We start from the raw sequence: 27042 nt of genomic DNA on the forward strand, positions 1-27042 counted from the left end.
AATGCATTTTTTTCAGTCCAGTTATCGACTGTGTTTGAGTTAAACAGAAATATTATGTTAGTGCATAGTGACTAACCTAAAAAAGACGTACGAATAATGACGTTAATGATACACGTGATATTATGTGAAAATAAACCTTATTAAAGCACTATGTAATCACGAAAGTAATTAATCCGAAACCACAACAAAGGTTGCTAAAATATCCACCATCAAATTCTACACAATCTGCCAATTTACATACACACACATCATGCTCAGGACCCGTACTATGATATTTTTAAATACGTATCTATTAATTTTCCAAAAGAAAATTACTAATCCATCTACATCAATTAAGAACTCAAAATTATAAAAAAAATAAACTCTTCTCATCAAATCACAGCTTTAATGTTTAAAAAATCATTTCATTCATTTTACCTTTCACAATTAGCATCCAAAAAAGAAAACTAAACACTACATTGTCCATCCATCTGCCCCACAATTAAATCGTAGAGGCAGTGAATAATTTTTACTACGAAAATTACCAGTGCTACGAAAAGTTTTACCTCGCTCGACTTTCTACGGCTACGAGCGCTCGTAGTAGGGGTCTGTTTGCACGCGTGGGTGCAGTTTGCACCCCGGGGGGTGCAAGGTCAACCCACCGGGGGTTGGGGGTTTCACTGGATTGTATTCAAGCTGAGAGCGAATTTCACTCGAACGCAGTGAAAGTGCTTGTCGCATATTGTTTGTGCTGATTGAGTTTGTTATTTTAGTACTAATGTTAGTGCTTTTGATATAACTAATTTGAAGCCACAGCTTCGGTTGCGTAGATTTTATTAATACCTGTTAAAGATTATAGTCTATGGCTGCGTTGCACCTCCAAACTTTGATCGGAGCTATAATCATAACCGGTGATTTTTGTATGGAATTTGACAGATTTTTTACGTTTGTTACAGTCTAAATAAAGTAGTGCTACCCAGCCTATAGTATTTTAAACTGATCTAGGTATAAAAATATCGTAGTTTCATCAACATTCATCCGTCCATCCTCACGAACTTTCACGATTTAATATGTAATTGCATTGTTTGCTTGATTTAGGTAAAATCAAAATTCAATTTAATTAACTTTAACAAAGATTTTATTACACTGTTTTTTGTTTCACAACTGGCTGTTAGTTACACTGAAATAAAAATAACGTTTTTGTGTTTTGATTCACTAATCACTAAGTGCCTATAAAAACTACACACAACAATTAAAATGTTACATACGCCTATAAATTGATTAACTCTATTTACTTTCACTTCACGATGTAATTTACAAATGAAAAAATAAATTAGTACCATTAAATAATAATAACTACAGGTAATATTTTTACTGTTTCATCGAAGTTCATTTTTGTTATTCTTACTCCATGCTGTTTTAAACAAGGCTTATTACTCTTTAGTCTATGGTTCATTGACGTGGTTATGTTAACGTTATTACAAAGAGTTTACTTTATTGTTATACTCTTATTAACAAAACCTGTGAGAAACAAAAAAAAATAAGTATTTAGANTGGTCAGGCTATATTTAGATAATTATTTAAACTCCGTGCTGCAACGCACACTTATCCGCACCGGGACGTAAACGAATCGCCTAACGGTTGACAGCGCGGGAAAAGCGATACAGTGTTGATCCCTTTCCAAATTGATAAGTCTGCTATGACCTTAAAATAGTATGAAAAAAGAACAATCTAGAAATCAATTCAAGTTAACATTGTAAAAAAACTCCTTGTTTAGTGAACAGCTCATTTATATGCAACCTCGTGCAGTGCCCCCATCTGATCATCCGATATTCGATATGTGCCGAAACATGTCACGAAATCTTTCTATCAGATTGTCTAGTGAAAACTGTTAAATGTTTTATAAAGGTTCAAAAGTAGTGAGAACTACAATTAAAGTGTAATTTATTAGACACGGCTTATCAAGTCTACGAAATAAAAGGAACACAGTACTTTCTTTGGAAACTCGGATTTTTAATCAAGGCCAGACTTTGACACTCTGATTTTAATCAAATTTAAGCAAATGCTTGCTTAAGTGAAGCAGCAAATCAAACGCACAGCGTTGAATAGAGTTTTGTGATTGGTTTGTGTGTGACCCTGTGCGTCCACGCGCACTGTGAGACCTCTTAGTAATGTTTGTGAATACGGGCGTCAGTTTTCTCTGTCAATCAATTGTAGAGACTGACATTTTCTACGATATAAACTTTGTAACCCTAATGCCCTACAGTGTTCTCAACCAATCAATTTTAACAATGTAGACACCTCCAGAACAACAATACATTACTTCCGTCAAAACATTGTGAAGAAAAATATACATAAAAGCCATTGATCTAAACACAATTACAACTAACTCCTTAATTAGTTACAACCACTTACGTTTTCTTCGTAATCGATTATCTTACTCAAACAATCGGATAAGTGAGAAGATTGCAATAAGTAGATTGTTTAGTTAACAACAATGTCTTCAATGACGAAGCTGATGACTTTATCGTAGTATTTGTGTAACAACGTATACATTTGGTGCGAAAACTCTATTTATGCAGATTATACAATTTAGATAAACTCTAAGGCTGAGTTTCACCACCTTATTTTAACCGTGTCAATAACAATTACCGGTGGTTTTTGTATGGAATTTAACAGATTTTTTACGTTTGTTAAAGATAAAGTAAGATGGTGCAACCCGGCCTTATATAAAGCTAGCTTTCAGTACAATGTATAATAATAAAAGCATCATGATTTATGTTGATTCAGCTACGTATGTAGATTAATAAGGTCAAGTATATTAAGGCTGAGTTGCACCACCTAACTTTAACGGTAACTATGACGATAACCGGTGCTTTTTGTATGGAGTTTGACAGATCTTTGAAGTTTGTCAAAGTTAAAGTAAGATAATGCAACCCAGCCTAATATTTTATTGCATTCTGACTTCTACTATTGTAGGTAAAAGGGAAATATAATATCTGCCATGGGCACTCGATTTTAAGAGCTGCAAAGATATTCAGAAGTTTATACCTAATTACTAATAGTTTGTCAATGATAATGTTTATGCCAATTATTTAGCACACAAACACTAGGTTAGTGTTCACGTCATGGGTATACATGTTTTTTCTTACATATTATCTTTTTCCTGGAAACATAATTTGCATTTTAAACACCGAATTAACATTTTTGTCTTTTCCGTTGACGTACTAAAGCGAAATTGAAATTGTCGTGTCATATAGCAACGTGATCAAAAATCATCATGTAAATTTTATTTCATGTAAATTCTACATCAGTCGTTTTACATTATTTCATGTAGATATATTCGGAAGTTTACGGTTCAGAAATGTATAACAATTAAGGACGTCGCACATTTATCAACCCGGAAAGGGATCGTAACCGTATCAACTCGAAGCGGTTAGTAGTCTTTGTATGAAACTCCATACTGCAATGCACTTATCCGCACCGTAACGTAAACGCCTCGCCTCGCGATTGACAGCGCGCGAAAGGCGATGACAGCTCGCGAAAGACAATACGATGTTGATCCCTTTCCGAGTAGTGATGTACAAAACTCGAGGCGTCGAGTCCTATTTTTGAAGCCTCGAGGCGGAATGGCAGCTCTCTGAGCCATGCCTCGAGACTTCAAAAGAGCTCGAGCCTTCTAAAGAGCTCGAACATTCGAAAAAAATAAAAAACCATCACCTACATTGATTTTTATTATAAGATTCTTAAAATTTACTTATATTTTATTTTTTTAGGAAAAGTTACAATTCTAATCGTATGTAGTCATTATTTGATTTGTGTCCTTTTGTGCAAAACGTATTTCAAATATGTGTTTTATTGTAGGTATCAGAATTTCTGCAGTTTTATTAAATAGAACGATCTTAACACAAAAGTTAACTGGGCTTTCAAAAAGGCTCGAGCTCTGCGAAAGACTCCAAGCTTCATACAAACTCGAGCCCCGAAAAAGGCTCGAACTCTAAAAAAGACTTCCGAGTCGTCGAGCTTCATACAAACGAGGCGAGCCCTGTAAACGACTCTGAGCTCTCGGCAAAAGGACTCGGAAGCCTCGAGCCTTGTACATCACTATTTCCGAGTTGATAAGTCGGTTTTAACCTTTAATTCTTCAAACAAAACCCACATTTAAAACCTAATAACACACTCCGTAAAGTTTTGATCATTTTCATGATTACAGTATTTGGAATGGGGAAATCTGAAAATGCCAATTAAGCCACCGACTGAAACGTGGAGTATTTAAAATGTGGCCTTACAACGAGCGGAGAGTCAAACACAAAACAATATAAACATAGTAATCGTAAATTACGTTGTTAGTCATATTAAATTTGTAGAGATGGTGTAATTTGTCAGTTTGAAATTGCGAATTCATTATGTAAAATAGTCGATGGTTTCTCATTTGTAAAATGAGCCATAAACATGACGTTCTTAACAAACTGTAATGCTCCGCCTTCACAATGGAAATGTTATTCCAAGATTTCATTACATTGATTACTACATTGGAAATGCCAATTTCCTCATTGAATGTTCTGTCTAATATTAACCACTTATTCCTTTTGGTCTGAAATCTAACGTCATTTTAAGAAGTAAATACGAGTATAATGTTCAACATAAAATAAACATAAGTAACGCAAAAAAAAGAAAGAATATGAGTTTTACTCGTTTCACAACGCAAGAGATGTTTGAGATTGAATCGAGTTTTAAGCGTCTCTATAAAACAGACCCTAGTTTTAGTTTCAGTGACGTCGATAGGAAATTTAATAAAGTTAACGTTAGTTAACCGTGAGCCCCGCTCGTAGTCAAGACTGAGTTTTCCTGTACACCGTGGGCGACAGACTAGCCCTCGCCTACGCACTGTATTCACAGTCGAGATGAGTCTCGAAACCACTCGTTCATTGAGCTTAGTTTAAAAGGAAAATACGTAATGACGTACATTTCAGCAAATAATGGCGGTTTTGTAATAAAGGACGATTTAGACGTCGAAAATACAATTTACAGGAATTCTGCTTTCTATCTACACTAATATCACAAAGAGGTAAGGTCTTTTATGTAAGCTTTTGTATTATTCAGTGACTCTGAGAAAAGCCAGTAAAGGTAAAAGGTAAATTAAGCTTCATGATTTGCCTATCGCTATAATACAGAAAACCGCTGATTGAGATAACCAACGTATACTCGTAGTATTTGGTTTTTCATGATTACTTTCAAAGTAGATCGGCTTCATCATCATCATTATCAACAGCCCTTTACAGTCCACTCCTCCACTATCGTCACAATATTGATCGGCTTAGTAACTAAAACAGAATACATTCTGAAATGTTACGAAATGTGTTTTATCAAGACTAGGAACTAAATTAAAATATAGATCGTTCTCATCGACACTTGCTACGACTGAACTAAACTCATACAGGCTTTTTCCGGTTATTTCATTATCCTACTTGATACTTGAACCAGCTCGATAGAAGCAGCACTATTAAATAAATTGTGCTCGGTGGAGTTGTTAGTAGTTACATTGGGCGCTAAAGGGGAAAGAACCACGTGACACGGGTCGGGTCTCGTTTGAGTTAATCTCATGGGACTTCGAGTTACCATGTGAGTTTTCGCAGACTGAGTACCTCTGAAAGTAAATGTATTTAAGAAGTTTACTATTGTGTTACCTAATTCTTTACATTTTATCTTATGCAAATAGAAATACACATAGAAATTAAATGCAAGAGAAAATAAATGTGAGTTGGGTAAAATTTGCATTGTTAACAGAATGATTAATTGAATTAACGTCAGTTAACGTATTTCATTAAATGCGGAAGAGACTTACGTAATTTATTTTGTTTTTGACTCCATTAATGACGTAGGACGTAGCACATTATCAACTAGGAAAATGATCGTAACTGTATCAACTCGATGCGGTCAGTATTCTTTGTATGAAACTCCATACTGCACACTTATTCGCATCGTAACGTGTATGCTTCACCTCACGGATAACAGAGGGCGAAAGGCGATGACAGCTCGCGAAAGACGATAGCGATATGGTGTTGATCCCTTTCCTAATAAGTCTGCTATGACCTTGATGCGTGAATTTTATTAGAATTTGTTTTAACTACATCGTCAAGTATCCAGATTATTTACCCGATAAACAACAGGGACAAATTTAATTATGCAGCGGGTCGATACGCCGCCAGTCGAGCCCCGGATGCGTGGGCGGGCGGGCCGCCCACGCCGCCTCCGCCTATGTCAGGTGTCTCCTAGCTGGAGATATGCTTTCAGGAAAGCCTTTGCCCATGATTGTGAAGGCTGTATGTGAGATACTTTGGTAAAGATCCTTGGGTTTTGGCACTAGTATACTATAAGTTACTTTGTTAAAAAACTCTTTAAGTTTTGCGACGACCTTTCCTGGGAAACTCGGTTTGCGCTCTACATTTCGGTGAGCAGTGGGCAATGGGCATAAAATATGTTTGTTATAAGATCGAATTTCACAATATTGTAGGGATGATAATAATTTATGTATGCTTATCCAGACGTAACGTAATTTAGACAAAAATTGCTGAAATTATGATGACGTTTAATTTCTTAACAAGACCTCAAGTATCAAGTCCCTTTTTCAAGTTCATAAAATGTGAGGATAGAGCATATCACATACAGTTTAACGTTATAAAGATAAGCATAGTATAATTTATTGCCCGTTTAATCGCTTACTTGAAAGCACAATTCCATAATAAAGCTCATAAGCTCGCGTGCGACCTGAAAGATTTTTTCTTCACACAGCTTCACGCTTACACGCTCGCATTAACATTTTAAGGAAAAAAAATAATGAGCTGTGAGTAAAGGGAATTGTTGAGAGAGCCTTAAACCCTTTTAATAAATTTTCAGTTCATTACCTTTTCTACTAGACCGTTTTCAGTCTCTGAAATTTGAAATCACTTGGCAATTCTATGATAAGCTTTTTTAACTGAAGCTCTTTTCAATAGTGTTTATTGTTTTTCAGAAAGAAAGAGTTGAGTAAAAGTTTTTTTTTGTTGTCTCTTCTAAAATCATAAACATGACTAAGTACTTAACGACAATGTTACTTACTTTCACTTATTAGAATTTTTAAAAGATCTAATTATTAGTAGCAAAAAGACCTTATTGTGCTGTATCTTTTTTACATTTCTTTCTTTTTCTTGTATTGTACGGTGTATAAAGTGTGTTCTATCTCTCTAGTCTATACACTTACCAAAAATACATGGTCAAATTACCTTTAAGTCAATGGGTTAAAAAAGTGCCAGAACATGACAAAATGTAAAAAATCCTTTAAAGCATTTTATCTGCGAGTGATAACGCTCCATTAGATGCAAGTGCGGCAGTCACCCACAAACACAGTGACCCGGCACTCCGCCCCACGCCAGAGGGAGCCTCACTCACACCGGCTTGTGTCACAGAGTAAATAGGCTGCAGTAAGATAACTGGTCTTTAAATCTTATGAAGAATGTAACTTGCAATGCAAATCTGAATCTATGTAAAGGCACATACTTTAGATAGAAAATGGGAGAAATTATGTTGAGCGTATTCCAAAAGTCTTCATCAAATTGAAGATATATTTTTCTTGAATACATCTTAGCAACAACAGAAAATCCTTAGTATATTTTCAAGCATCGCTGAATTAAGTACATGACTACTATGAGGTTATAAGATGTAGAAAATAAAATTTACTTACACAAAATCTTATCATATTTATGGATTCTACAATAAATCCATCATCGCAAACATGCACATAAAAGCACACAAAATCCTTGTAAAATCAGCAGCTCGTAACATTCAGCTCAAGAAAAATGTCATCGTTACAATGTTTTCCAGCGAACACGATCATCTGGAAGTGATAACGCTACGCAGACAGCTCACCTACAAACACGGTGACCCAACCCCCACCCTCACCCACACAGGCACACGCAAAAGTAAGGACATAGTGTAAATAGGATACGGTAGACCATCTTGATTTCCGGAGTTTGTGGAACCATTCTTTCAGGTCTTCAGGTTCAATCTTCAGTAAAAATGTCACAACTATTAGCTATTAAAATTTAAAAGTGTGAGACTTGACTGACGATGTTGAACTTGGAACTCATTTTTGCTGAAAAAGAAGCTGACAGAAAAAACTTTTTTACTCTTCTTCTCTGTGCCCATCTTTTGTATTGCCTCAAAACAGTGGATTTTACAGTACTTAGAATAGATTAGTTATACTTAATTTTACTGATTAACTTAATACATATTATAATATATTTTTATAAGAAACCATAAATCTAACAATCTTTCGATAAAAATAACTGCATTGGCTAACTTTATAGAAGTTGCTTCTTAATTGCAACTTCATCAAGTAAAGTAGTAAATTCGTTTCAGTTTTACTTTCTTTCAAACCGAGAGGAAAAGTTGGGAACCTACTTTTGCTCCCCAAGCAACGCACACAAAAGCAACTGTTTTCATTGCTCTACATCTGTTTACACACACAAGCACACCCGTAGCATGCACAACACTAAAACGCTAGAATTTACGGCTCTGAGTCCGTAATAAAATAGTTTTTTACTTGGCCACGGAATTAATGACGTCATCATTCTAAAGTTTTGCATTTATATCGCGAGTTAATAAATTATGGAAACATTATTAACTGTGCTTTTCCTGTGATAAGAGATTGAACTTTTTATTCATAATGTTATTCTCATATTATTCTAGAAACTTCATGCAATTTTAGGTTGCGTTCACTTAGAAATTACTTTGCCATGTAACAAAACAGTATGATTTTTTGATGCGAGGAGCTATTTAGTTGTTGTTAAGCCTTAGCTACTGCTATAGCTGTCAACAATTACGCCCCATAATGCCTGGAGCGAGGCTTAAGTCGCATTGATTTACATAATGACCCCGCTATCAACCTAAGCGACCCCATTTTTTCTTAGCTCGCCGTTTAGTTGGACAAACATTGGGTCCAACATTGTCGTGTTTAGCTAAACGACGTCACATGAATAAGTTACAATGACACCCGTTTGCGGCTTATTGTTACCCTTTTCTGTCTCTGATAATTCATTGCGTTCTTTGATATGTTACAACTATGACTATGATAAAAATTTGCTTTATCGAACCTAAGATGTAAACTTGTTCACACCAGAGGGAGCCTCACTCACACACATTTCTGTAACTTGCAAAGTGCATCATCTTTGTTATATCCGGCTCGAAGGATCAATGTATTTTGACTAAAGTAAAATATGCTTTGATATGTGATATTAAAGTCTGTTTTCTTTTGGTTTCAGGTAGCAGCTGTTGACGTCCGCAGTAGCCCATAGGCCACTTTCGTTCTAGCCCCAGCTCCTCTCACCCCCTCCAAGATTGCTGCCACTATGGGTCGGAAGAAAATACAAATATCCCGGATCACGGACGAGCGGAATCGGCAGGTTTGTACCTTTTTTTATCTCCAACGTTAAAACAAAAGTTGTAAAACGAACAAGAAACATAAACAAGATAAAAAGAGGAAGTTTATTTTGTAAAATAAGGTTGGAAGTACTTATAACTCGGTGAAAGTTTCCCTTTTTATGCAAAATCAAATCTGTCTACAATACAATGGTATCTTTGCGTCCTATGGTAAGTATTTAAAAAACACCAAATCAATATGCATAGACTACGTTTATTTGCTCATTAAACAACCAAATGTTCATACTGTTATCTTCAACAAATTAACAAAAGGCAAGGTTACTAAGAGAAATGACCTTACATTGGCCTAACAGATGCATCATATCAGCGTGCTCCCAGCAAAACATTATCGCAAAGGACAACGACCGCTCCTGTTGTAATTTATTAATTATACAATTATGCTGCATGCCCTGACCAGTTTAACTAGACCCTTTGAACTTCATAAAGTCCATCGCAGTTTATGTTAAAGAGGGGGACGTAACATTTCAGGGAATAATGGTCGAGCAATAGGAGACACAGACGTTGAAATGAAAGTAGCGAAGGTCAATTTACTTTGCAAAGGCTTTGCCTCTCAACATTATGACTTTTGAATCTTTTACTATTCCGTTTACGAATTTCAAAATTGACATCAACTGAAAGCTAATGCGTTAAAACGATTATTTATGTTCACAAAATAATTTTAGCTGTTATGCTTTCACTCGTTTAAATCTGCAATGTTGTGAAACAACCCGATGTAATACGAATTAATTTATTTGATCGTCCATCTTGATTACTTTCATTAGTTTTAAACAAACTATTAAAAATAATTATTGTATTTGTTTTTGAAAACTAATTGCCACTAGTAATTATCATTGTAATTATTGTTATTTATGACGTCGGATAATATTTTTTACAATCATAATTAAGGATGTTTCTTGTTTCAAATTAATAATTGTAACGTCACTCTGTGTAAAGTTTTAAATGAGGATAAAATGGGCCTATTATATGACAGCATCGGCACAATGACTCCAGTGGTGCGGAACATTAAATTTTATATCAAACTGACGGATGACACATTGTACTCGAATTGTGCTTGAATAATAATTAATATTGTAGAGAAATACCAATCACATGCAACTGAAACAACACGCTTTTACGAGTACTTAATTTACGAGGTAGGTTTTTAGAAATGAATGACATTTTAATTTAATTGATAAGAGTGACAAATCAATTTTCAACTAAAAGAACTCCTCTAAATTTTTTTCAATTTAGTTATACTGCATCAGCGGCTTGCTGTTTTTAAGATAAACGAAACATTAAAAGTCACTAGACATAATTTATATTATTATGACATGGCGTTTATTTTCAATGGGGTCCATCTGACCAACCTGTTGGTTGTCCATCTGGTTAGGTTACCTGTAGTTTAATTGATGAATAGACTTTAATATACTTCAACTGAATTATTTTTAATGCAAAATAGTGTTTAACGACGATGTCATAGATCTAAGTTGACGAGGCATTATTTGTCACGCAAAAAACGTTATTCATTTGTTATGATATCAATCAAACTGTCTAATTTAGCAGCAAAAATAAAATTTAACATTCTCTTGGCCTATCTGACAAGCGTGGCGGAGTAGACCAAACCCTCAAATTACAATACCCTAGCAGGGTTCATGTTATGGGTCTATGTCTATTATGTAAGAACCTTTGTATACTAACATTGAGCAATAAAGAATTTGAATTTGAAATTATCTTTCTCCTGCAGTGGATTCTAAATGACCTGATGATGAATGTTTGAATTTCTAATTTCCAGGTTACGTTCAACAAGCGTAAATTCGGAGTGATGAAGAAAGCTTATGAACTGAGCGTGCTCTGTGACTGTGAGATCGCCCTCATCATCTTCAGCTCCAACAACAAACTCTACCAATATGCCAGCACGGATATGGACAAGGTAAATGATAATTTGCTTGTGTATCTTGCTACTAGCAAGGCTATTGATTTTGATTATTCCGGTTTCAAAGTAGTGTTTTGTATTTTAGGGGTTTTTTTCTTTTTAACTGATATCATGTTCACTTAAGTGTTAACCATACCTTTGCTTTAAAATGTAACAGATATTATAAACAACCTTTTAGGAGTAAAATGTATTAACATAAAGGGTATAAAATCCTTATAAACCAAACTTGTTACTACTCTCAAGAGTATGCTATACTCGTAGCACAATCGTATGCAATCGCAATAACATGGTTCGTGATTTGCATATTTGTGGTTTCATTTAAATTGCTAACATTACCCTGAATAAACTTTTCTTGTCGACTTAACACAAAAATATATTATATAACCGTTTACTTATTTACATACATACATATTTAGTCAAATCATGAAATTTTATATGCCGTGATGTAGTAGGCATTTGTTAGATTTTGTTGTTAACCCAGGATGAATGTTTTATTTTTGAATGTCAAACTCATTGAACTTGACATACAATCTTAACAAATACTAGATTGAAAAACAAATAACTAAATAATAGATTGCTAACAGCTAAGTTATTAATAATGTATGTTATTTTATCGATGTGTATGCACAGAAAATCGCTAAGTCTCATAATTTTTCAGGTTCTTTTAAAATACACGGAGTACAACGAGCCGCACGAGTCGCTGACCAACCGCAACATCATCGAGGTACATTAAGTACGGCGTCATCTGTGTGCCCGTGATCGTAATGCAATGTCCAGCAAACTTGACTTATCCCATTAACCGAGTGCTTCCTACTCACAAACAAACCTAATGCATACATCTACTAAAACCCTCTCCTCAGTATTTCGATACATCGATGTTGTACTTCTATCTGATAATAACCTCTCGCTGTATCCAAGAAACATTTAAAATCTCGATAGGAAACCGTGTAAGGGGTATCGCACATTCTATATACACGAAATAGATAAACACAGACCTATAAAGTAGGTACCAGCATGTTTATTTCCCGTTAGAAAAAACAAAGTCGGAGCACCAGATACCCTGTTTTTATACTAACAGTTTATGACTAGGCACCCCCAGTGTTTATGTTATTTTTTCCTTGTACAGCATGGGTTTTGTAAATATTTTTGTGTTTATTTGAATTAACTGCGCCTACCTGCTCTGAGATGCGATACAAGGGTAAAGTCAGAGTTGCATCATTGCATTCGACGCTACACACAAATGTACGCTAAAAAGTTTCCCAAAAATGATTTAGAATACACTGTAGTATTGAAAGCACTTTTTATTTTGAGACCCTCCACTACATACTTTTAACCAATGTAGTAAAAGCCAAAATGTTGTTATACTGATAAGACTAATGGTGTGTAGAGAGGGTGCTTTTTAATATTTAACTCAAATCGAGTTTGCATGCGTATAAGGCTGTAGGGGTATCTAAATTTTGGCTTGTCAAGCCACCTGAGCTCGTTTCGCTGACACTTACAGGCCCTAACGAAGAAAGAGCATAAGAACGGAGTGATGTCACCGGACAGCCCCGAAGCGGAGCCGGAATACAACCTGACGCCGCGAACCGAGGCCAAGTACTCGAAGATCGATGAGGAGTTCCAAATGATGATGCAGAGAAACCAATTGAACGGCAGCCGAGTTGGAGTTGGAGTGACGGGCAGCAACTACAACCTGCCAGTTAGCGTCCCAGTCGGAAGTTATGATCAATCACTGTTACAAGCTAGTCCACAAATGCATACCTCTATCAGCCCACGACCTTCATCCTCGGAAACCGATTCAGGTGTGTATCTTTTAATATTAAGTCCTTTCAATCAAAGTTTTTCTAAATTAGAAATTTTTCCAACTAGGACTATTATATTGACTGATTTTCTTGTCTACGTTTCCAGTATACCCCGGCGGCGGAATGCTCGAGATGTCAAACGGATACCCAGGCTCAGGATCCCCGTTGGGGGCGGCTTGCACCCCGTCCCCGTCCCCGGGGCCCGCTCCGTCCCCCCACCGGCACCCCCACAAGTCACATGGACACGCACCGCCTCCCCATCACTCGCCACGCCACAACAACCTACGCGTCGTGCTGCCTAGCTCGATGCCGCCACCTCAGGACGATATATCTTACACTGGAGAAGTGAGTATCTTTCCTTCATCATCATTTCAGCCACAGGACGTCCACTGCTAAACTGCTGAGTCTCCTTTCAAAGTTATTGAATTAGTTAAACGCATCAATGTAAAGACTTCTATCTATCAATACATTTGTGTTGCAAATAGCACTAATTGCATCAACGGAACAATCATGAGCTGTAGTCTGTACCTAGACAAACTTTTCTGAATAAAAATATACTTAGAATGTGATTACCTACCATCACACACACATCACAACCTAATTTAGTTAATTGCCAGCGACTGAAAGGAGCAGATGTGCCATGAGGTCTGCGAATTCTGTTTACATGATTAGAAGTTATTCATAAAATCGCACAACTTAAATGTAATTTTATTCTAGATAGTGTTTTCCTTTAAGAAGTCTACGTTTTTCGATTTCAATATTATCAAACTACTTATACTGCCCGAAGGGTACCTACATGAAATTCGATGCTTGTCTTTGGGAGCACATTGCGCATTAGTAGATTGTTGACGATGGCCTCCTGACTCGAATTTAGGTTACTTACATCGACTATTCATCTGAACGTACGTGTGCTCATTTTGTGTGGTATGCTTCTTTTCTGGAAGGCGTCCAAATGCGTTCGAAAATCCGAGTGTCGTAGACGACATTAATGACTTGACACAAATGTCAACGTACCAGCGAGGCAGTTTGTCATCGGAAACTGAACGATTACGCTTTAATTATTATTTTGTTTTTCAATTGGCTTATACACGAAAAATTGCTAACTATATTGATAATAAACGTTTTATAAGCAGATAAATATTTAACGACTTGTAGCAAAATCATTATCTAAATACGAGTACAATAAAAATAAATGTTTTTACCAAATAAAACATAATACTTTTTACTACATGAATAGACATAAGTCTACAATACAGAAAACAGTAGACAAAACCACATTTAGTTACTTGAAAATATTATTATTTAAAAGATACTTAATCTAAACTATTATTCGTGACCATGAAAAATCGTATCTCCAAAACTTCACCTCTAACTGGCAAAAATACAGTTGATAACAGTTGATCAAAAAAAAACTATATTCAATATTGTCTATTAATCTATTCCAGACACCGCTAAGCTACTCAGGAATCGGCAACTTCGGACCACAGGACTTCAGCATGTCATCGGATATGGGCATCGGACTATCATGGGGCGCGCACCAGCTGCAGACGTTACAGCACAACAGGTACATGTCTGTGCCCAATTTTTATTCCTTCTTACTTAGATTTAGTTAGTTTTAACATTTATATTACGCGCCAATAAAATATACAATATTGAAACAGACTATATTGGCGATATTTGCAACAAATTTTTGTACTTTACAACTCTAACTTTAAAAAAAATGTATTGGCGCGGAATATACGAGTAGTATAGAACTGTGGCCGTAAGAAACAATATCGAATCTTTTAAAAATTTAACGATTTATATTGTTTTTTAAAGGTGACAAGAATATCAGTTTACGTACAAAAATACTCTAATTTATTATTCATGATCACAGTTCGGTCACAGTTCTATAACACGTTTGGTAACTAATTTCCTTACAAAATTAGAAACTAGCATAGAATTAGTGGTTATTTTTAATGTAGGTGTAGGTAGTGTATTTTTCTATCGATAGTAAAATAAAGGTGGTGGTAATATAGTTTAATTAGATAATATATCTATGCAGCTAGCTTGCTTTTATTACATTAAAATAGCGGTATTTATGAATACAATTTTTAAAACAAATAAAACAATGACCACAGATGTTGCATTAACAACATTGAACTATAATATGTATAGGTAGGTAAACAAACAAAAGTAAACAAAGAATATAAGCAGTAATCGAAAGGAATTTTGTCTGTTATTATATCTCACAATTCCCACTACAATGACGCCACAAAAGGCTAGATGACTCAAACTAATTTAGGTAAATATTGTAACAATATTCAGGACGCTACCGCGCTGTGGTAATTCCTACAATATTCGTCATTAATTTTAAGAATTTGTAGTGTTTAATTGAGAAATATTTAGATTTTCTAAGACAATGTCTATAGTAGAAGGAAATGGACAGTATCTTGGTTTTTTATACCCCTAAAATTTCAGACAATTTTAATTTATTTGCAATAAAAAAATCTATTTGCTTCTACTCGTACTGAAATGTTACAAATCCACTGCTTATAATTTTTCTTCGAATTTACAAAATACTATAGTAAATAAGTAGTTGTGGGGAAAAGAGCAAGAAATACAAGGTTCTCTCAGATCTTCCGGGGCAGCAGTGTGACCAATGGAAATGTAGTGTTCCGCACGAATGATCCCAAATTGAACTGTGTATGCAAAAACTATAAAGAACCCGCTTCGCTTGTAGACTTTTTGCGGGCAGTAATTAATCTGAAATGCATTAGGGAGATAAAAAACTTTGAATAGGTAATACAACCGTTAATTGTTCTAGAGCTGATGAAGAAAATAAATTAAGTATGATAATGAAACGAAATTCTGCTACCACTGTGTAAAAATGTTCAGATCTCTATCTTTGCGTATTTTTTATTTTAAAAATCACAACAAAATTTTAAAGAATATTTTTACAAATAAAAACAAAAACATAGCTCCGCCCGTGACAGTGTATGACACTGCCGTGACCAGGATTCGAACCTGGGTTACTACGGCCACAACGTAGGGTCCTAACCACTAGACGATCACGGCTACCGGAGCACTTGCGATGTCGTTTGAAATTAGCTACCGCTTGCTTGTAGTGTACTGATTTACTTTCACTTGCCGATTGTAACTGCCATCGATTTGTAATAACGAGTTTTGCGGGAAAAACAGAGATGGCGTTACTTTCGCTGGTAGTTTTTGATAAAAAATAATCATAGCTTGACTTAGTTGAAGAGTATTTTATTATCGGTTGATGCGAGTAGAATAGTTAATGTAGAAACAATGGTAATTTTTTTCATTATTAGTAAATTCGTAGAAGAATGCGTAGTATCCAGCAGTTTATTTTTATACAAATCTCGAAATGTCCAAAGACAAACATGAGATCTGTATCAATACGAAATCCAAGCTCATCTGGAAAGTTGCCAAAATCGCTACTTTGTGTTACGCCAACAGTTTTCGTGACTAACGCCATGAAACTCATGACGTCATGGGAGAGACAGCGAGNGAGACTGACACAGCTATATTATCTGGAACACGCTATAAAATAATTTGCATTTGATTTCAAATCAATCATACTAGCCTACTCTTTCAAAGATACGTTCAATTTTTAGTTCCATAAAATAGCTTACTTTGCTCTATCAAAACTTATAATCCAGAAGCCTTATTGATATGAGTATCGTTCGGTAATTTTCTTTGGAATTTGAATCCATAAAATGTATACATAATAGGATAGTCCTAGGTCTTATGCATAGTAAGAATAAACATTAAGCACAATAATTAATTTTCCCTACAATATTATTATACCTATTTAAGCACCTAAGTATTAAATTTCATTAACTTACTAATATTATAATAAATTATATTAAAAAGAAATTGAATAGCTGCCAATGACACAAACAGATATTAAACGCCTACATAAATTAACTATATCAGTGGTCGGGGCCTAATTAATGTTTTTTTCTGATAAAATGTCTTTTAATCACGTAAAGTTATCATCATTATGTTGTTTAAACAGATGATAAATAATGATTTTATTTGCATGTGGTCATAGTAACTTTTGCATTTAGGAAAATATAGGTATATTAAGGCCCAGAACAGACGGTGAAACGCAACTGCAATGAAACTGCAACTATCTGAAGATTCTGATGAATGAAACTGGTATATCAATATAGTCTGGTGGTCAACGGACGCTATGGCAGAAACTTAAATGCAACTCAAAAGTAACTAGCAGTTGCAGTTTCGTTGCAGTTGCTTTTCACCGTCTGTTCTGGGCCTAATAGTTCAGTTTTGAATACCGCTAGTGCTTTTTTGCTCGTACTTAGTTGAGTTGATATTTAAATAAGAAAGACTACATCATTATTAATCAATCCTGGCCACCATTTTTAGCGAATATTCACAAAAATGATATGATAAGAAGTACCAACTAATGACAGACTACTCATAGATTACGACATCAGTTTTTACAGCCCATAATTGTAGATAAATAAGTCCACTGATAGAGCTTTTAAGGAGAATCAATTAAAGATAGAAGAGCACGATATTTCGATTTTCTTCTTGAAGTCGCTGATACTTCGATGATGGTTTTTGATTGCAATCACATCTGATGACCTCACCAACGATCTGGTGAGGGTCGTGGGAGATGCCTGGATCGTTCGTTTTGGAAATCCTTGGGGGAGGCCTTTGTCCAGCAGTGGACGTCATTTGGCTGAAACGAATGAACGAACACCTTATGATAAGTGAGATGCAGTCTAGGATAGAACATATCCTCCCAGTAAATGCCTATAATACACTCTTCCCATGGGGGCCTATTTTTTGAACAGGAGAGTCTGACTTTGTACAAGCTCGCTCAGATTCTTACCAAACTAATTGTCTTTTGGATGTCTTGTCTTTTCTAATCTGAATGCAGGCCGCTACCAACCGTGCGATGTGGAAGTCATTGGGGGAGGCCTATATTCAGCAGTGGACGTCCTATGAAATGATGATGATGAATTGTCTTTTAGTACTTTATTGACAGTCCTCTCCTCTTGTTACAGTAGCAGCTTGCCAGTTCTCGGCGGAGGAGGCACCCCGCCGCCCGCGTCGTCGCCTAGCAACGTGAAGATCAAAGCGGAGCCGGTGTCGCCGCCGCGCGCGCCGGATCACATGCACCGCGCGCCGCCGCCCGCGCCCGCGCCGCAGCCCGCTCACCTATCGGGTGTCATTGACGGTATGTGCGGTATGTGGTTTTTTGGATACTAATATTAGACAATAAGCTGGGGACATACTCATAATCAGACATTTTCATCGCTTTTGAACTATGTATAAAAACTGTAACTTTTCAACTAATGTAACCAATTTTGCAAATGATTCGCTGCACGAATTAATTCATGATTCAATTCACCCATTGGATACTTCAGAAAAAGTCTAACCTATTACTATTCATAGTAACTACCATAAATTAAGGCTTTGACTAACGCAGTTCTTCAGTCAGAGGCACCAAGAGCATATTTACAGCCGCAAATGGCAACCTATCATTATTGTCTTTGATGTTATTTAAAAAAAAAATATCCACAACGAGGAGAAGCTCTTGGCCTGTATCTCACCTGATGGTAAGTGATGATCAGGCCGAAGGTGGAAGTGAGCTTCACACTGAGTCCTCAAACACAAAGGAACTGGCTATCTTACCTCTAACTGCCGGTACACAACAATACTGTTAACACGAGGAGGATATTTCATATCTTTAGATGAAATGGCGCTTGTCTGTGGCTGCATATTTTAATACATATTATGATGACGTAGACTAAACGAATAAAGCAGCTAGGTACTGAAAATTCTTCAGATATTTCAGGATAATTATACTCAAAAGCCTCATATTCTTCCAGGTTCAGTGACGTCAAGTAACATGGGCTCGCCGGCCGGGCAAGACATGCGGCACTCCAACGTCCCTCTCGACTACGAGCAGCCCCACACAAAGCGGCAACGGATCGAGGGTTGGGCCACATAGCTAGGCTACGAGGCCTTCGGTCCCTACCCGAGGCCCCTCCACCCGCACTGCTGAATCCGGCCAGAGCACATGACTATCGACCTCAATCCGAACGGTCTCGATGGTGCTCACTCGAACAACACGGTCTGAAAGGTGCATCAAACACGGTGCTCAAGGCACGGCACGTGTGAACTGTGACTAAACTTCACACACACGAACAAACTTGTGGAAAATCTATTCGTTGGTTACACTACCCTTCTATTATACGTAATTAACCATGTTATTGTATCTGCACATGTGAATACACTATTAAATGTTAAATTAAGATAGCTGCAACCCTTCTGACCTTTTGGAACCTCTGTATATAGATCATTGTATGTGCAATCCGTGCCATTGTCTGTTTAGCTTAAAGTTAGTCAATTTAAATTAGTGACTATGGACTTAGCAGAAGTATGCTCTACGGGATCAGTGAACTCCGGCCGGACGGAGAAGTGCGCGATGAACAAATTCTATGAAGTGTGAAGTGCGATATATGACTTAAAAAATAACTGTTGACTATGTGTTAGTGTTTTAAAAAGATTTTTTGTGCCATTTTAAAAATATTATAATAGTGTGACATCCGAACTTGAATCTTGTAAATTAGTAAGCGTAGTGTCATCACAGAAGATAATAAATCTATGTATTGTAAAATCTACTTTATCTATTGACATATTTATACATGAAAAGCATATGATATTTACATAATAATATGTATACACGTCCCGTTAAGAACGAATGTTATGTATGTAAGTAGGTAATGTTAGCTAGAGATGACTATATAAAGTACCACACGAAGCTTTAAAATTTCTTATGATAACACTCGCACTCTAAGCAGTCTTAAGTAAAGAAACACAGATAATGTATAAAAATTTAGAGATCATAAAAAATATTTTTCACTTAGTATCTTTTGATGGTATAACAGTGAAGAATACACATTATTTTCAATAGACACTTAGACATCACAATATGTCTTAGCTTGTTAAATCACTACGTAATTCTATATAGTTGTAATGTTCAGAAGGCACATCAATCAATAGTGGTACAATTTTGCATATCGTGTTTTACGTAGTTGAAATTTTGGAATGGTATGAAAACTGAAACTTGTCGTATACAAGTTTCACGTCTTCTTCATTCGCTGTTGATTGTAGTGCCCCTGAAAATAAAGAACGTATTTACAATTTTGTTTCTCATTAAAGTTTTATTCTCTCATTTGCAAACCAAATTGTCGAGTCAATTTAAAATATCATAACATGTATTGTATTTGTTAAGTCAGGTGTATCTAGTTGCTATAATGGATATAGGAAGATAATGCTTGTTGTTAGTACATTTTATTATTTTGTTAGTGTGATCTGAAGATTCTTGCATTTTATTTTCACTTAGAGTATACGTATGTATCTAGTTGTTAGTAACGATGAACAATATGTATTGTCTACATATGGAATAAAGTCAGCTTTAATGCACACTACAAAAATATATTTAAAGACGTACCTATTTTGGTATAGCACTATATCACAATCCGCCCTATTTTTAGATGATGTTGTCTAATGATTTTGGATTGTAGTGATTTTGTAGTCTGTCACTTTTGACCCCAGTTCATCCGTGTAGTCTGACCTGTCATCTATTTTGTATTGTTTTGCATTGTTAGTTTAGATTTTGCTAGTCCATAATAGTCTCACTCACCTCTACGTTTAGTTCCACTGTCCCTCATATCGTCTCACTGTAGATGCCTTACTCACAGTGCCTAAATGTACCATTTTATACCAATTTGATATGATAGCAGTTTTTGCTTTGGTATACTTTCACTTCCTGATAATTTTAAGTCGTAATAAAATGTTAAATTGTTATGACCGTAGAATCTTGATGTACTACCTACCTTATTAAATGTTTAATGTATTGACGATATTTACCCACACTATTGTAGACGAATCTACGGTCATACCGATTCTAGATTTGGCGCTATACCTATCACTTTTTGAGAACAGTATAACTGTTTTAAAAATAACTATGTGATTGTACTATATAAATCTAATAATAAGAATAAACAAAATTTGCAACATAGAAGTAAAATCCATTAGATTAATCCTTCAAATCACAGTAACAAAATGTTGATGTATGTTTGTTAAAATTTGTACAGGGAATTACCGTTTGAAGTTCAAAAGTCTGAACGAATAAGAAAATGTATTTTCGCATTGTAAAATAAGTACACGATTAGTTTGTAAATGAATTAATATTTTAATACCGGATCATAATGAATGTTGACCCATTTTAGGGACTATGAAATCATGTAAGTACACCTTAAATGTTAGCATTGCCGCGGCTCTACATTTGTAGGCTGCGGCGGTATATTGTTAATGTGATATAATTACATACACTGTTGAAAATCCTTGTATTTTGAAATTCTACTGTTGCGTTATTCGAAATAGTTTTCGGTCGTTCGTTCCTAAGCGTTCCTTTGGCGTCGTGTGCTTCGTTTTAGGACTTGCTCAATCGTGTCTATTTGACGTCGCTGAAATTGCCGCGATCTGTTATTTACTGCTTCTATTAAAATTTACTTCGAATGTTTACTAAATATCCGATTTTTTGAAATTTTATCAATATATTTTAAAGTTCAGCCTTTTATTTACAATGCATACTTACATTGTTGTTACCTATATACCTATCACGAATGCACTACTTGATAATCCGGTTATTATACGTACTATAATCTAAAATATTCGTAATGATTTGCACAAAATTGATCTATGATTGTGCATCTATGCGTACACAGCCTATAATGAAAAATAGATGGTACTTGAAGGAATATGTGGCATTATTTAAATAGAAGCATGATAAGTGTTATGCTTTATCTTCGTCACATGCACATTATTATATTGAATTACCTTGTATAAAATATATCAACCGTAAGCTGGTATTGGGAGCATTATTTCCGAGGTTGTGAGTATTGCTATCGGGAATGAGTTCTAATTAATAAACTATATTATTTAAACGCACAACCTTGTTGTGTGTGTTATTGTAAAAAGAGTTTGCTTGGTTTGTTTTAGATGTACCTACTTTTGTGTATGTTTTACCCGTATTTAATTGCTGTGTTCCAATAGCAAACGGTTAAGATTATTCAGTTAACTTATTACCTTTAGGACGAGTAATTCATTGCATTTAATGGAAGTTTATAGTCATAAGTAAAACGTTCGAAATCGGATGATTTCATCACCGTAGATATTATGTACCGCGACCTTCTCTTTGCTATTGATTCACAGCTTAAGAACAACCCAAATAGAATAGAAATATACATATCCTTATTGAATACTCAAGTCGATTTCATATTAATTTCTCGTAACATCTGTTGTGCAATACATAATAACAAAATGCTTAGGTAGGTATTAGGTATATTTTCGTTTGATTTTTACGAGTAATGCAAAATCTGTTGTATTTTATCGATATTTTTACTGATAATGCAAGAGGTGCCAATGTCAGGGTGCCTCTTGGGAATTAAGTCATAATGTATAATTATTTTTAAGATAAGGCCGGGCCAAATATTGCATTAACTTAGGTCTTACGGCGCCTGTGTTTCTGTGTCGGGCAGAGTTGATGCCCAGTGTATAATATTATGTACGATGGATGGAACATCTCAGTGGCTGAATGAAATATTAATGTTTATCGACAGTGTTAGAAAAATTGTTATAAATTATTTTGATGACTGTTCGAAGGATAATAAAGAGTTGGATGTCATTTCTGTGTTTAATTTTATTCATAGATCTTCCTATCTATGCCGCACAATTTATAAACGCAGTAAGTAACACGTGAACAGTGTACCTACCATGAGTTTACGTTAGGTGTGCTCGCTAGCGAGTACGTCAAAAATCTCTATGAAGATTTTGTTTCTTAAAAGTAGCCGCTAGGGGCGCTGCGCAATATGTCATACAATTAATGTCATTTTTTTACGCAGTCGCTAGCGAGCACATCTAACGTAAACTCATGGTAAGCACACAGTTTCGAGAAAAACGCGATCAAAGTTGAAATTTTATTTTGGGGTCTACATTTAGTTACGCAAATGTTTGTAAAAAAAAATATATGGGCTTATAGAGCTAAACTCAAAGTTTATTTTGATATGAGGTTTNAGCGGAATAGATAGGAAAATAAAATAATTATAGTATTTCATTGTAATTTGTGGTGGCTATAATATAGGCACAATAAACTATATTATTATAATTTGCATAAGTTGCATACTTGTAAATATCTAAAATTGTACTTGGTGTAATCTAATTAAGATGGTCTCCAAATGCTCCATTCGATGCCGTTGGCTCTCTCTTCACTTCAGCCGCTTCCTCTATGTCACCTGTCACAATTCTTCGTCTCCTCAGATCCTTTTCAAATATCTCCTGCACTTCTCTATCCAAATCCACCGAACTAGATCGTCTGGAATCCCATGCTGCATCCAAAGTCTCATGCACCACAATATTTTCTTCAGTCACGTTTATAACTTGACCTTCAAGTGTATCTCGTGAACAAGCACTTGAACATCTAGTATCAAAATTGAGTCTACTCTCAGTGCAATCTGAGATGACTTTAATTTCACTCTCTAAATCAGGAGTGGTTATTAGTTCTTCTTTAGAATTGGCGCTGGAAGGCTTTTTTCTTCCAATACGACATCGTCTCGTGATGCCTCCCATCCATTCAGAGACGAGTGCTGAAGCACCCATGAGGAATCCAGCAGCAAGCAGAAGAAACATGCCTTGGGTGTCCTCTAAAGTCAGACCTTTTTCTTCAGCGGAAGTTATTTTGAGCGATCCTAATCCAGCCTGTAATGAAAAATGTTTTCATGGTTCTAATACTATCAATCTTGTAATAATAGACCTTTACTAATTCGGTATAAAAACCAAGAAGTAATTTCAATGTCAGAGACAAACGATACTTTGAAGATTTTGGTAATTTAAGCATGCAGTAAAAATAAGTATTGCTTTACCCGAACAATGTGAATGTGTAGTGTAGTACATTCTTAGAATGTAACATTCTACGCAAAATCAGTTATTTTTTTTCCCTTCTATCTCTGGATATTGATTAGACCACAGAATAACTACTTACTGATAATAGCTTTCCCGTAGCACTGCGCTGCATTTCCCATCGAACCTCATCAACAATTTTGTCAACAATACCACTCTGAAACATCCTTCGTAAATCTCCACTCAGTTTTGCAGAATACAAGGAATTGGTGGGAAAGCCCATTGACACCCCGAATGGTACGAAGCATTCATTAGAAATGTGGAGCATGGCGCGTTTTGACCTGAATGAAATAAATACTTTTTTTTTCTTCTCATATTAATTTTATTATAGCTACACGGGTGGTTACAGGTAAAGACACAACTACCAATACTACTACCGTTCAGTTTTCTAATACTCACTTTGTTGCAGTAAAGTTTGACTGAACAATGTATTCTAATTCAGCCTGAGACCCCAAAAAGGCATACGGCCAAAAGAACGCCTTAGTCGTATTTCTGATTCCCGACTCTACATTCGGAACTAATTCCAATTTCTTGAAAAGTTTGTTGGTTTTTGCATCTGATGAGTTGAAGAACCATCTTTCCCAACCTCCTCGATCTTGAAAAAGAATTTGAAAAATGTAGGTATCTATTTGTATATTGTTATACATTACCATTAAATAATTATTATTTATCTCATACCTAATGTCCCGACGCGGTAAAACCCCGCAATCAACTGCTCAATAGTGTCCACAGTTTCAGGGAAAACGGGTAACGTGACAAATGCAATGATCGAACCAGTATAGCAACTGGTTATTATTATAGTGAATATCCAATACCAACCGATCAAAAGTCGAGTGGTAATCTTAGTAGTCTTGCTCCAAGAGTTCTTCCCAACAAACGTGAAACAATTGGTGAACGTTCCGAAGACGTACCAAAACATGTTTTCTATTTCACCACTGTTGTGTAAAAGATGTCGAAGAGTATGTTTGTCGGAGAATGCTAAAGGCAAAATGCCGATTAAATAGGTGAATGTAAGAGCAACCCAGACATGCCAATGGAATGGCCCTAAAATTGCCCGATATCTGTGAAATTAAGGTTTAATTAATATCGATCCTAACCAAAATATTTACAATATTATTGACTACTCACTCATATTATAATACTGTACCGGGGCAAAGCAGTAGACATGAGAGTAATAAACACGGCGCAATCTTGAGAATGGGAAAAAGACATATCCATGGATTTGGTTCGATCGACTGTCAGATACATTCCTGCTACTCCAATGTCAGCTCTACCCATAGCAATTTCTTTGCTGACTGCATCTCCGGACCTGGTAGCAAAAATATTTTTATTCAAACCTAATAACAAGGCAGTCTGTATCGCATCTTCAGTTAAATATCTGACACTTAAGGAAACTAGTTCAGAAATCTGACAGTTTAACTTCTCAAAATATTACCCCAGATGAGGTTCCTGAGGTTCCAAGATTTCAATCGAAAAGTTATTCCTTTCTGCTAGCAAGTGAAGTAACCTCATTTCGATTCCGTCCCAAATCACACGGGGATTCCCACCGTCGAGATCAGTTTTTATTCTGAAATAAGGGATACAGTTTTTGGAGTCATTAAAGCTACTACTGAAACTTTTATGTGAGTCATTTTAAACTTACTTCCGAAAAACAAAAGGTGGTTGATTAGAAGCGGCAACTATAAACCTGTGCCCTGCATATCCTTCTGTCATTTTCGGTGGAAATAAATTAACGTCTCTTGAATACTTTCCATGTGTCCAAGAGCTTAAAACTTTAGGCTGGCTAGCACCTAGTCCATCTGTATACAGTTTGTGTGTATACAGAATGTATGGTGCTTCCTAAGAGCAGAAGAACTGGATTTAGTATCACTTTCTAATTACCTATTGTATTATTTTGAGGCCAGGATATACTTACCAGTGAATTATCATCGTCGTCTTTAAAGCTTTGACCAATGACAAGTAAATTGATAAACACCCTAGAATAGGAACTTGCTAAAAATTCTTGTACTGCCCACTGCGACGACCGAGCCACAACAACAACTTTGCTTTCAGACTGTTTCCCTAAAACTTTTGCACTGCTTTTTACTTCAGTCAAAAATACTATGAAATGAAGACACTGCTTAACTGGTATTAGTAGTTCAGGTTCTTTTAATTTGTTATTGTCGTCAATGTATCCATGAACATAAGATACTGGAAAATCTTTAAGTAAATTTTGAAACAAGTAACTTTCTCGTGATTTTATTTGGCTATCGTAAAGAATTACAGGAATGCAATCGTTCAAGTATCTTAGCGTAATATTATGAATAAGTTTAATCAAGGAGGGTGTTTGATCAAATGCTGAACTTTTGTTTAAGAAACGCTCATTCCATAGCTCCTCTCTGGTTTTTGGATGACCATGAAATATTGGGTCCACCGCTCTTTTAGTTTTTACTTCTTGCGTTTCGTTTTTGTTTTCATTGAAATATCTCCACTTTATGTTATTTGCAACTTTTCCCTTCTCCAACTCAGGTTCATTTACAGATCTTTTGGCAATATTTGAATAACGGTTTAAGGCTGCCTGAGATGGATAGTATTCAACATCTTCACACAATACGAAGGAAACAAAAATAAAAGTGTTTGCGATCAAACATTTTAAACGTGTCATGTTGTGACACTATCGGTCCCTAATGTTCTGACTTGATGAAGATGAGCTTTTTATGTAAGCTTTTGCTAACCTTAGTGAACGAAATGCCAGAGCAGGTGTTATGATTGAAATTGAATTTTTGATGACAACTGCACACCAAACCTAGTCATGGTCGACGGTCAAGACTCACGTGAAGGTCTATTGCTGGGATTTGCTATTAATATTAAATTTCATTATCATCA

At 35.7% G+C, this 27042-nt stretch overlaps 2 protein-coding genes and 1 non-coding gene across 7 annotated transcripts in view; 1 reads left to right on the forward strand and 2 right to left on the reverse strand.

The window, feature by feature from the left end:
• Mef2 (myocyte enhancer factor 2) overlaps positions 1-22906 on the forward strand; it is a 67409-nt gene extending 44503 nt beyond the window's left edge. The window contains exons 2-9 of one of the 5 annotated variants that reach the window (XM_028319816.1): positions 9279-9419; positions 11228-11365; positions 12027-12092; positions 12870-13170; positions 13277-13515; positions 14616-14740; positions 18213-18394; positions 19041-22906. In XM_028319816.1, the coding sequence (XP_028175617.1) occupies positions 9366-9419; positions 11228-11365; positions 12027-12092; positions 12870-13170; positions 13277-13515; positions 14616-14740; positions 18213-18394; positions 19041-19162 (1227 nt within the window). In that variant the 5' untranslated portion in view covers positions 9279-9365 and the 3' untranslated portion in view covers positions 19163-22906. The remainder of the gene's footprint in view (positions 1-9278; positions 9420-11227; positions 11366-12026; positions 12093-12869; positions 13171-13276; positions 13516-14615; positions 14741-18212; positions 18395-19040) is intronic. The other 4 variants (XM_028319818.1, XM_028319817.1, XM_028319819.1 and 1 more) reach the window with 4 other exon arrangements.
• TRNAH-GUG (transfer RNA histidin (anticodon GUG)) lies at positions 16156-16227 on the reverse strand. Its single transcript has one exon. It is a non-coding gene; the product is annotated as a tRNA-His (tRNA).
• A 424-nt stretch (positions 22907-23330) lies between the features above and the next one.
• On the reverse strand, positions 23331-26830 carry Ir21a (Ionotropic receptor 21a). The gene is made up of 8 exons (XM_028319860.1): positions 26093-26830; positions 25820-26016; positions 25613-25744; positions 25325-25486; positions 24856-25238; positions 24577-24772; positions 24260-24458; positions 23331-23976 (listed from the first exon to the last, which is right to left on the reverse strand). The coding sequence occupies exons 1-8, from the start codon at positions 26819-26821 to the stop codon at positions 23437-23439; spliced, it is 2538 nt and encodes an 845-aa protein (XP_028175661.1). The 5' UTR covers positions 26822-26830; the 3' UTR covers positions 23331-23436.
• Between the last annotated feature and the right edge of the window lie 212 nt (positions 26831-27042).

Source organism: Ostrinia furnacalis, unplaced genomic scaffold (assembly GCF_004193835.3).
Source record: "Ostrinia furnacalis isolate ACB-3 unplaced genomic scaffold, ASM419383v2 OfSCF7336, whole genome shotgun sequence".
NCBI classification, from domain to species: Eukaryota; Metazoa; Arthropoda; class Insecta; order Lepidoptera; family Crambidae; genus Ostrinia; species Ostrinia furnacalis.

What these genes read in the sequence shown, in the direction of transcription:
- Ir21a (XM_028319860.1), bottom strand. Translation starts at nt 26,821, where the DNA reads ATGACACGTTTAAAATGTTTGATCGCAAACACTTTTATTTTTGTTTCC. An exon ending in ACGACGATGATAATTCACTG is followed by an intron (nt 26,017 to 26,092) that starts GTAAGTATATCC and finishes TTCTGCTCTTAG; the next exon opens with GAAGCACCATACATTCTGTA. An exon ending in CCACCTTTTGTTTTTCGGAA is followed by an intron (nt 25,745 to 25,819) that starts GTAAGTTTAAAA and finishes CCCTTATTTCAG; the next exon opens with AATAAAAACTGATCTCGACG.